Here is an 11,725-nt window from a genome sequence, read left to right on the forward strand (position 1 = left end):
TTGTGAACCTTCAAAGGCTTCAATCTTGCCTACCCTTTTTTTTTCTTTCTCTAGACCCCCTTTCGGTAACGTGTGGTAAGATGAATTTGCTCTAATCTGCCCTCACACAAGTTCCCATATAAAAAATAGAAAGTCATACCATTAGACCCAAAATCCTTGATACTCCCTGCCATGTTAGTTTGCATTGTGTGTTTTCTCCCTTCAATCCCATCAATTTATTTGACTCTTGCTCCCACCAAACAGCCAAAAAAGAAAAAGGAGAAAGACAACTTGTAGCAAAAATAACGGTAGCATATAATATTACTACTTCCACAAAGCAGCATAGCCAGTCTCTCTCTCTCTTCCGCCTCACCAAGCCGCCGATTCGGCGTATATCAGTCGCACTTTCTCTCTTTCCTCAATCCGCCATTTTCGAAAGGTCACTTTCTCTCTCCTCTATTTTCATCCTCCATCTTTTACTCATTTATTTGATTTTAGCAGCTGCATCACCTACTACTGTACTACCACCAACATTCCTTTCAACTTTTTCATTCTTTGACTTTTTCTCTACGATTTCAATCAATTATTTTCGTTTTAATTCTTTTTTTCCAGATTTAGTTTTCGATCTGCTTTAAAGCAGCAACAATGTCGTGGCTTGTGAAGCAAGTTGTTAACAATGGGCGTCTTCATTCTTCTTCGGTATAGATTTACATTTTTGCAATTTCTCTCTTTTTTTTTTTTGTTATTGTTGTTTATTTTAACAATGGAAAATTGTGCACTGGTATATTTCGATGCTGTAGATTTAGTAGAATTTTTATGTTAATTTTCATTTGCAGAAACTTCAGGCTTTACAAAATGCCGCAAGAGCTTATGCAACCGCCGGAAAAGAGGTAATTTGTTGATTTTAGTTATTATTTTTAAGTTATTTTGAATTTTCATTTTGACATTTATATCACAAAATTATGTAATTCACCTTCATTGATGTTATTTTTGTACCTCACTTGTAGATATTATACTTTATGGCGCTGTTTGTTGTATTTTGTGATGTGGTAGTTGCGAATTGCCAATTGCTAATTTAGGTTTAAGTAGGCAGAAATGGGTGAGAAAATCACTTTCTGTCGTGTACGATTTTAGAAGAGTTGGATTGAGTTATCTTTGGGTTGTAGTTCATTATTTGTTTGCTTAATCATGTTTCGGGTATCTTATTTAGGTTGTTTGAAGAGATCCATTGTATGTAAGTGTCGAAGAGCCGTTTTAATATTATTGGGTTTCTGGTTTGACATTTGGGGTTTGGAGGTGTATGATTGTGAATTTTTGGATATTGCCTCTTTCTTATGTATTGAATTCTTTCCCTTGTTAGGTGTGGTTTCCAATTAGATTTTTTTAGGAGCGCCTTGTGTACTTTTTTTTTGAATCTTCCTTTCACTTTATATGTTAATTGTGCCACATGCGAAGTCGAGAGTTAGTGTCCTTTAGCTAGAGCTAATGTATGAAGGGGGTGGTTCTGGATCAATGCTTTGCCATTTTCTTCCCTTTGTAGAACTTATTATGCTCATGATTGTGCACAATTTTTTGTTTGCTTAGTGCCTTTTTTTCGGATTTCTGTTATGTGATGACAATATGATTTTGCAGATGACAGTGAGGGATGCGATAAATTCTGCACTAGATGATGAAATGGGTGCAGATCCTAGAGTCTTTGTGATGGGGGAAGAGGTGGAATGAGAATACTTATGGATAATTATATATTCTGCTCTTTTTCATGAATGTATATTTTTATACTCCAATACTGACTTTGTATCTTTTGCACGTTAACAGGTTGGTGAATATCAAGGAGCCTACAAGGTGAGGATTCTGCTATTCAGTTAACGTTTTTGTCATGGCTTTTTCCATTAAGAGTATTCTTCTCATGTGCATGTTTTCTGTTCAAATATTTGCATCAGATCACCAAAGGGCTTTTGGACAAGTATGGTCCTGAAAGGGTTATTGATACTCCTATAACAGAGGTTTATTTTTTGAACTGAATCGAAGTTCTCCTTTTATTTTTTATGTATTTTGTTATGTTGCATTCATTATCCTCTGCAATTGCTTTCATTTGTTGTAGTCAATTTGGGAAGTATTATATGTTTTTTTGCTATGCAGGCTGGGTTTGCTGGTATTGGAGTTGGTGCGGCATACAAAGGTCTCAGACCTGTTATAGAATTTATGACATTCAACTTCTCCATGCAGGTTAGTAATTTCTTTTTTGAAGTTTATGTTTTTACTTATTGGTTAAAAGGGTGAGCAAAGGATCATTTAAGGAGAATGCAGAATTGTATAAAGTATATCTTTGATGATGAGTCTGTTTTTTCTGCCTTGTGTCAGCTACAATTCCTTGTCTCAACTCTCGATACATGGATAAATAGATTTCTTTCAATCTAGGTCCTTTAGAAGGAGATTCTACTGAATGATATCTAGTAACTACTCTAAAATTGCTACTAAGGGTTGTTATTTGACACACACCCACATTCTTTATATGATATATCAGCTTTTGTTTAAAAGTAAAATCCTTTTGTTATGATTGTTTAATAGGCTACTTGTTTATTTTTATGAAGTTGAACTAAATCCTTAAAATATCAAAAATTGTGAATGATATGATTTTTAAGTCTGGTGTGTTTCTGCTCATGCCCAAAATCAACAAGCATTTCGCATACCGAAACAGCGTCAAAGGCTTCGTTTATAGTTCCTTCCCCCACCCTAAAAGGACTATGTCACTATTTGCTTGCTTGATGATGTGAAAGAGTTAGCAAGCATTTATACCACTATGTAAAGCTCAATTATTTGAAGCACAAGCAGACATTGATGAAGCATCTGCTCTTTTATATGTGTCCAACACATATGAAGACGCATCAACAAATGGTTGTTGGATTGATTTCATGGCGATGAAATTGTGATACTTGAGGAAAATTCAACCTACGACTCATGGGCACGTGGTTAATCTTGGATGCGATAACGATTGCCATTGCAATCAGGGGCGGACCCATGAAGGGTCCTAGGTGGCACAGGCCCCCCAAATGAAGATTTTTTTTTTATTTTCTGTTTTTTTCGCTTTGCTTCAAAAGTTCATAAATCATTTATATAGAATTTTCCGCTCGTACATTTGACAAATTGAAATATGCTCCAGTGGTTAGTGGCGCTTCAGTAGGCACATGTATGACATAACGGTGCGGGTTCAATTCCTCCACTGCGCAATGTTTTTGGTTAACTTTTTTTTTCGTTTTTCTTTTTTCTTTTCCCTTTTTACTTCTTTTGTTTACTTTTCTCTTTTTTATTTTCAAGCAATATCCTTCTTGGTTCACTTGAAACCTTATCCTTCATTCTTTTTTCTTTCTATTTAATCATTGTTTTTTAAATCCTGGATCCACCTTTGGTTGCATATACTAGTATTATATATCCGATTTTGAGTATTTAATCATCATTTTATTTAACCTTCACTTATAGAGGTTGATGTATTCATTTTTGAATAATTGCAACAATTCCACTATATTATATGCACTTTAAATATATTAAGTCTGTCCAAGTCAAAAATATGTAAGGTGTTACTTGTTGATCGATCTCTATGTATAATTTCTAATTATCAACTTCTTATACTTTGTAGTAATAGACAATTAATTAGTAAATTTATGGTCAAACTTGTGTGTTTGGAAGTATAAAAGTCATAATAAAAAGATGGACGAAGTATTAAAACATTGAATAATGGAATTATTTTCTAATAGTTGCCATGAACAATATAAAGTTTTAGATTTGTCTTTCCTAAAACCCTTTTTTCATTGTCAATATGTGATGAAATTATTGTTCGATTTCTTTATTATGCTCATTGTGTTCTTAGATGGTTTAATTGGGACCCTCCAAATTTTAAATCATGGATCCACCTCTGGTTGCAATGCGGATGGTTTGTGGCTGTTTGCTCTTGCAGCCTAATATCTCGGTCAAGATGCTGCCGAGATTTAATACCATAGATGGACATCGAACTTGCCGGCTATTACCAGCAAAGGAATTTATTGGTTTGAAATGGGTGCTCAAGATGATTTCTAAAGACTAATGCATTTACAAAAACTAGTTGATGGTAGTTGTTAAGACTCGATATTAACCACATTTTGAGGCCAAATGCTTACATGGAAACAATAAGATCGGTTGGTGGTAGCTCATACCAATTACCACTCACTTATCAGCTGAGCTCGAGTTGCAAATGTATCCAGTCTCATTATAATAAATCTTCTATTAGAGCTCTGAAAGAGGAGATCAAGTATGAATATCAGACATAAGAATTTGAAGTGATGGGGATAAGACAATGTTTACAACATCTGAAAATGGGAGATAAAAAGAGGGACCCTTGTGATAAAGAGAGAGATAAAAAGAGGGACTTGTGCGATGAATTGATAGATAGAGAGAACCCTTTAACCAAACATAGAAGTTTTGGAGGTGTTGCATTTATATTAAAATGAAGTAAGTTCTTATATCTAATCCAACTACATTAGCGTGTACCCAATTTTGCCTCCATGTATTTTTGTGGAACTATGAGCTATGCACCTTCGACTTGTGCGATAAAGTGAGAGATAGAGAGAACCCTTTAACCAAACATAGAAGTTTTGGAGGTGTTACATTTATATTAAAATGAAGTAAGTTATGAGCTATGCACCTTCGCAATTATGCTTTGGCTGTTATAAAGGGAAATTCAATCACCATATACTTGTACTTTGTAGCTCTTTTGATGCTAATGGCAGGAGCAAATATGATATAAAGAGTCATGAACGACTTCACCTCAAATGGCAATCTTGTTTGGGGCATGGCATAATTACAGGAACATTTCAATTCATGGCTTGAGAGGATTCGTAGTCCTTTTCATGATTTTGCATGTATTATCACCAAAAATCACTTTATGATCTTATTAACCTGGCCCAGACATAGCTAATTCCAGAGGCCAGTCCTTTTATACAGAATAATCTCCCTTAAGAAGCTGACCCGTACTTAGTCATTTCTACCCTTGTTGTCTTCTAGAGTAACTTGACCTTAATTTCTTGTATCAGGTCTTTTCTGTCAGACATAAACAAGCAAATTTTTGTGTTACTCTTTTGCACCAACAAATTTCTGCCCTTGCGATCTCCATGAGTGACTTAACTTTATAAATTTGTATGAAACTTCTCGAACAAGTCTTCGGATCTAGTCTTGGTGTACCTTCATTGTATGCTCAAACAAGTATAGGACATTTGATCATATATTCTTGCTTTCCCTTCTAGAAGTTTCCTCCTTGATCTGCCTCAGACAGATTTATCTGAGATTGAAAAGCTTGCATGTGGTTTGACTTGAAAATGCTTGCGTTCTTTTTTTAATGTATACAAAAGTCATCTACGCAAACACTGTGAGCTACAATACTTATTTTTGATGCTTCAGGGGCAGCTATCACCTGATCACTATCACTGCCCGTTTGGTAAGAGGCCATAAATGGTGGGAATAGTAATGCACTATAGTGTAAGTTTGTACTAGAAATCCAATGGCATTACCTATTGTAATGCTACTTCATCCCAAGATATCCATTTTCTTCCTAAAATCTCATTACTATCCAATCTACTTGGGAAGGTGGTATTGGGTGGTAATGGAAATTTATAAAGGGAAACCTATTTTGTGTTATAAAGTTTCATTCCCATGGTCATTGACATGAGAACTTCATTACAAATTTACACTAATTTCATCACCGTTACAACTATTTATGACCACTAACCAAACGGGCTGTCAAGGTTAAAGACTTTAAAGCTTTCATCACAACATCTTTATTTGAATGCTATCTTCATAACTTCTAATATGACTTATTATCGTATTCACTCTAGATATACCTTGCAAGATGGTTTCATTTACCCTCATAGTTACATCTTCAGAATTTCTTCACAACTTGTGGAGCTTGATACTTGATCCACCTGCTTTGAAATCCCCTTGAGGGTGCATTGTTTTGCTTAAAACTTGATGAATACAACATAGTGCCTTTGCATCATTCTTTGCATTTCGGAAATTAGAATGATCAAAGATCGTACTAAAATTTGTAAAAGAGAAAGTACTGGCCATTGAATGCTTTATTTGGGATCTGGTACCACTTCAGTTGGTTGAATGTTTAGCACAGGGGAAAGAAAAGAGGAAAGAGTTATTTTGACATTGAATTGGAGTTTCCTGGCACATTAAATACAATTCCAGCACCCTATTTACAGGAAGAATTACACTAAACTGGACACAGATCCAATAGACTAGAATAACATTCTGTGCAATCAATTCCTTGGGCATATTAAGTAATTCCAAATCTCTTAACCTTCTTAACAGCTGCATAACTTTTACTAGAGAAATTACAATTCGTGTTGCATCTTATTACTATTTTCTGCAATATTTCTATTAGAGTTGACAATCACAAATAACTTTGCATACTTTCTCTATTCTCTTGCTCATAACAAATTTATATTGTATGTCAAAAACCTTTCCTAGAAGCAGATATTTTTGCCGTTATACTTGAATGTATTTTTTTGTTATTTCCTAGTAGATACATTGTACCCTGACGATGGATATATATATTATAAAAGTAATGGAAGAATATTCTAATATGTAAGGTTGCTCATGACCATAAATGATTGTGATTTATGCTAATAATGTCCATGCCTACCTGTTGCAGGCAATTGATCACATTATAAATTCCGCTGCAAAATCAAACTACATGTCTGCTGGTCAGATAGCTGTACCCATTGTTTTCAGAGGTCCAAATGGCGCTGCTGCTGGAGTTGGTGCTCAGCATTCCCAGGTTCAATTTTAATTGCCTCTTTGAGAAACTTTATGTGAAATTGTACCCGTATTTTACTATATTATCCTCTCTAATTTATGTCTCAGCATCAGGCATGATGGGTACTTTAGATAGCGGACTTCTGATTAGATTTGTCCGAGATGTTCAGATGCCTTGTATGTTTATCTTCATTTTGGGATAAGGGAATGAAGTTGATCTGTCGGTAGTTCTGTGGCAGCTTTTTCTTTCTGCTGGAGCATCTCAGTATACTTTTTTCCCAAATGGCCTAGAAGGTTTCAAGGAATAAAAAATGAAAACCCTAGCTTTGGTGATCTTCTAATTTCATCCATTGGAATGTGGCCTTTGGATTACAAAAAGGGAATATGATTTTGGCGTCTTGAAGCTTTTCTTTTACCAATGTATATGCTTGGATTATACCATGCTCCATAAGCTAGATATTTTGTGCTTCTCCTTGGTAATATTGTCATATAGCCTCTGTTCCATTGTATGTTACAACAGTTTGTCTTTTTTAATGTTCGAAGCCGGACTTTGACCTTTATTTTTCAATACCGAAAGATTCGAAAAATATTTATTAAAGTAGTCTACAAACAGAGCTTTTAGTAATAATCTTAGTAAATTCTATCGAAGTTTTCTTATTTTACATAAATTGGGGGCTAAAGTGTACCTTCTATAAGTCTTAACTGTTGCAACAAACTACGATGGGTTAAGTGTTAAACTCAGGAGACAAATGAAGTATAAGTGAACATTGATTCATCGCTTCTCTTTGGATCTCTTGTAGTCATTTATCAAAGGTTTGACAATCTCATTATCTTTTTGAGGCCCTGTTTGGCAATTATTACATTAGCTATAGCTAATTGTATTAGCTGGTTTTTTTAGCTGATTGTATTAGTTGTTTGCTTAAAGTTGTTTGGTAAGTACTTCCTCCGTCTCTAGATAGACTTCCCTTTTTTAATTTGGCATTATTCATAAGTAAGGAAAATCCTACATTTTTTTCCCAATATATACGAAAAAGTCTTATGGGATCTTGTTTGATTCGTCTCATTATATACATTACGAAAATTAAACTTTTATAATTTTTACTACTCTCTCCGTCCCAGAAAACTCTTTACACTTTTCTTTTTCATCTGTCCTAAAATACTCTTTACATTTTTATTTTTTGATATGACCCACTATTATTTTAATCCTTCTACTTTTTAACAATTGGCCCACATAATACCAACTTCTACTACCTACCAACACAATTGGCCCACATTCTCTCTCTCCACCAAATAAAATAATACTACTTTTAGTACCTAGTAACTACAATCACATCTACTTTTTTAGTAAAATGACAATTGATAACCAAACAACAACTTATCATCTAAAACTACGTACTTTGATAAGTGTCAAGAGTATTTTGGGACAGAGGGAGTAATACATAATTAAATACACTAATGATACAAAATTTGCATGGGCAAACGTGAAAAGGAGAATTGGGAAGTATGTTGGGGGATGAAGGGAGTAGTTTGATAGTTTATTGTTATTTAATTGTGCAAAATGACCAATAAGGATATGAGCAAATCCACTGTTGTACTATTTATAACTATAAATGTAATTTTAAAGAACTTTAGGACATAAATGTAATTTACCTACTCATTCCCAAAACCTCTTATGCCAAAAAGCTCCTTAGCTTTTTCAAAAAAAGCTTTTTGGGCCTAATAAACTATTTTATACCTCTTTTCACCAAACCCTGAAATTAGAGGATTGACGAGTTTTTGATCCTCTAATGAGTTGAAACTTCTAATTTTTCCCCAAATCTCTCTTTACCAGAGTAGGCCTCAGTTTTTCTGCTCATCCTCAAGAAACAACTTTTTTTTTTCAACATCTACACCCAAATATTGTTATATCTGCATAACATTGTGGACTTCTTGTTTTAAATAATTAATTCTCGATGGTAATTAGCTTTTTTTTTCATGCTTTTATGTCTGCAGTGTTATGCAGCATGGTTTGGTGCATGCCCTGGTTTGAAAGTACTTGCTCCATATTCAGCAGAGGATGCCCGAGGGTTGCTCAAAGCTGCCATTAGGGATCCAGACCCTGTTGTTTTTCTAGAAAATGAGCTTCTGTAAGTGACTAATTATGCTTCTATATCATAAAATATGAGGTGTTGATTGTTTGTGTAATTGACGAAATCTTGATGTTTTCCTATGTAGATATGGTGAATCTTTTCCTATTGCAGATGAAGTTCTTGACGCTAATTTTACCCTTCCAATTGGGAAAGCAAAGGTATTAATTTTTTTTTGATGATCTTCAATGATAATATCCATTACTGAACTTTGAGTATAACGATTTGCTTATTAATTGCCTCATTAATATAGGTAGAACGACAAGGGAAGGATGTCACAATCACTGCTTTCTCTAAGATGGTGGGCTACGCTCTCAAGGTTCGTTATTTTTATAAATAATTTCCCTTCAGTTTAATACACTGTTTTTTATATTCTTTCATCTTTATAAATTTTTGGTGCTCCCATTGATGATGATGTATATTTCTAAACTAAACACTGACTGTATTTCATCTCGCAGGCAGCTGAAATTTTGGCAGAAGAAGGAATTAGTGCTGAGGTAATTTTTGTTTATTGTTAATTTATTGATAGATATCACTATTCATCTATTTTGTTCTTAACAATTTGTTGTTTTCTAAGAATTCTATCTATATCTTGTATTGCTTAGGTGGTAAACCTGCGCTCAATTCGCCCACTTGACAGAGCTACAATCAATGAATCTGTCAGGAAAACAAATAGGCTGGTAACACTTGAAGAGGGTTTCCCGCAGCATGGAGTTGGTGCAGAAATATGGTAATTATTACTTCAAATATTCTTAGTCTTTTTACCCTTTTGTCAGAGGAATGTATTACTATTTGCTAATTTAGATTTTATTTCATGGTATGTGCCATTGCATCTTTTTTTATCGGGTGTGCTGCAATGAGTTCTATAGCATTGAGTTGTGAACATACTTACATATTTGAAATTTAGCAACTATATCATTATCCTTCTTCCCTTGCTGTACAGTGCCTCAGTTGTTGAAGATAGCTTTGAGTACCTTGATGCACCAGTCGAGAGGATTACTGGTGCTGACATTCCTATGCCTTATGCCGCCAATTTTGAAAAGATGGCTGTACCACAGGTCTGATACATTTTTTTTTTCTGTATTGGTTGTATTTCTATGGCGTTTGCACGCAATAACTATACTGTAAATATTGAGCTTTTTCTTGCCTTTTGTTTCTGGTTGATCTTAGTGTTTTTCTTCTGTTGTAGATTGAGGACATTGTTCGGGCTGCCAAGAGAGCATGCTACAGATCAGGTTGAACTGCTTAGTACAAAATCTCAGGAAGCAATGAATATTCTCTAATTTCTATACATTGATATTGATTGATGTAATTTGTTATTCATGCCGCTGGTTGTGGCTGCTTTGATAAAAATGTGAGCAGGAATAGTAAAACATTTTTGGTTCCCGGAATAAAATTTTGTACCATTACCTACCAAAAGATTTCTTGTGGAATCAACAAGATCGGTCAGCTAATTACAGAAGGTTGTAAAGTGCATAAATTCTGCTAATGGACTTTCATATTTCCTTAAGATAACAGAAGACAACCTGTTTACCAAAGCAACATCATGCGTCTATTCCCGCTTTAATTGGGGCGGTGGGTGCAAATCAAATCATATCCACCTATCATCCTTAACTTATGGCCAAGCGTAGGGATATTGTTTTTTGGGTCCAAGCTTTCATTGATTCTGTTTGAGCAGATAATCTCCGGTATACTGGCTGCAATTTTTCTGAGTTGAATCAACATCATAAAGCACTCCTAAGATACATGATATATGCGCAAGATAGGAGAAAATGTCAATTCATCTATGAGACGTACAAACTTTGTACATTAAGTGATATTTTTGTAAATAAAATGTTACCGATATTAAGTAGTAGAGGTCAAATATTAAGTCGTGATTTTTTCTTATTTGAAAAGATGTTATAAAAAGGAAAATCACGACTTAATATCTAACTCATACGACTTGATCTATTTATGAAAATGTTACTTGATGTACAAAGTTTGTACATCTCCGAGATGAATAGGTGCCCTCTTCCTAAGATAGTTTTCACAACTCCACTCTAGAATAAAAAAAATAATCTCAAATGGCAACTTCTCTAAACATAATAATGAATAAATAAAAACAAGTTGCACCTTCCTGCATTTTTGAGTGGACACTTGACCCTTTTTACTAGTTTTTAATTACTTTTTCCACCCATCTCTTTCTCTATTTAAACATCTTATGTATTCTATCCGACTTCTTTGCATTCACTAAATTTCCCCCTTACACTCTTTCTCTCTCCATCAATTCAACAAAATCGGAAATGAGAGCATGAAACCAACAAAATTAGTACTAATCTTATAAGGACCCCATACATTTAAATGGATCAACTGAGAAGGATGTATAGTCTATTTAGGAAGAGGATGAACTTGGCACAAGTTTTAAGTTTCATAAAATTATACTAACTTTATTCATGACTCCTCTATTTTGTCAAAAGAAATGTGTCCTAGCCTAAGAATCTAAGATGCCACAACTTTGCAACTTCCATGGCAGAAAAGCAACTACTCACTAGAGAAGCATCCTTATTCACCAATCCTTCAGTATAAGACAAAACTTCATCGAGCTTATGCAATCCACATTCTAGCTTACCAACAACCATTGGCTTGCTCATTAAATGGCGTTGTATCAAACATTCAATTGGAGTAACATTCACTATGCAAGAATGTCAAAAACTATCTTTACGTAACTTAGAGATAGAAATGAGGTTAAGCTGAAATATTGGAACCTGCATATTCTTTGCTGTCAAGCCGAAGAAGATGTCAATCATCACTTCTTGCATTGTTCCTTCTCTCATCAACTCTGTCTCTGGATA

General features: G+C 34.5%; 1 protein-coding gene across 1 annotated transcript; it reads left to right on the forward strand.

The window, feature by feature from the left end:
• The first annotated feature begins 257 nt into the window (after nucleotides 1–257).
• Nucleotides 258–10,313, forward strand: LOC104893881 (pyruvate dehydrogenase E1 component subunit beta-1, mitochondrial). Its single transcript, XM_010680010.4, has 15 exons — nucleotides 258–418; nucleotides 592–678; nucleotides 816–869; nucleotides 1,612–1,692; nucleotides 1,795–1,821; nucleotides 1,920–1,982; nucleotides 2,119–2,205; nucleotides 6,665–6,790; nucleotides 8,761–8,894; nucleotides 8,983–9,055; nucleotides 9,148–9,213; nucleotides 9,353–9,391; nucleotides 9,500–9,624; nucleotides 9,838–9,952; nucleotides 10,084–10,313. The coding sequence occupies exons 2-15, from the start codon at nucleotides 625–627 to the stop codon at nucleotides 10,132–10,134; spliced, it is 1,095 nt and encodes a 364-aa protein (XP_010678312.1). The 5' UTR covers nucleotides 258–418; nucleotides 592–624; the 3' UTR covers nucleotides 10,135–10,313.
• Nucleotides 10,314–11,725: the final 1,412 nt, after the last annotated feature.

Source organism: Beta vulgaris, chromosome 5 (genome assembly GCF_026745355.1).
Source record: "Beta vulgaris subsp. vulgaris cultivar EL10 chromosome 5, EL10.2, whole genome shotgun sequence".
Classification (NCBI taxonomy): Eukaryota; Viridiplantae; Streptophyta; class Magnoliopsida; order Caryophyllales; family Amaranthaceae; genus Beta; species Beta vulgaris.

Bases quoted from the DNA above. Each gene is read 5' to 3' on its own strand.
- LOC104893881 (XM_010680010.4), top strand. From the start codon at position 625: ATGTCGTGGCTTGTGAAGCAAGTTGTTAACAATGGGCGTCTTCATTCT. The intron at 1,822-1,919 runs GTGAGGATTCTG...TATTTGCATCAG, and splicing joins AATATCAAGGAGCCTACAAG to ATCACCAAAGGGCTTTTGGA. The intron at 6,791-8,760 runs GTTCAATTTTAA...TTATGTCTGCAG, and splicing joins TTGGTGCTCAGCATTCCCAG to TGTTATGCAGCATGGTTTGG.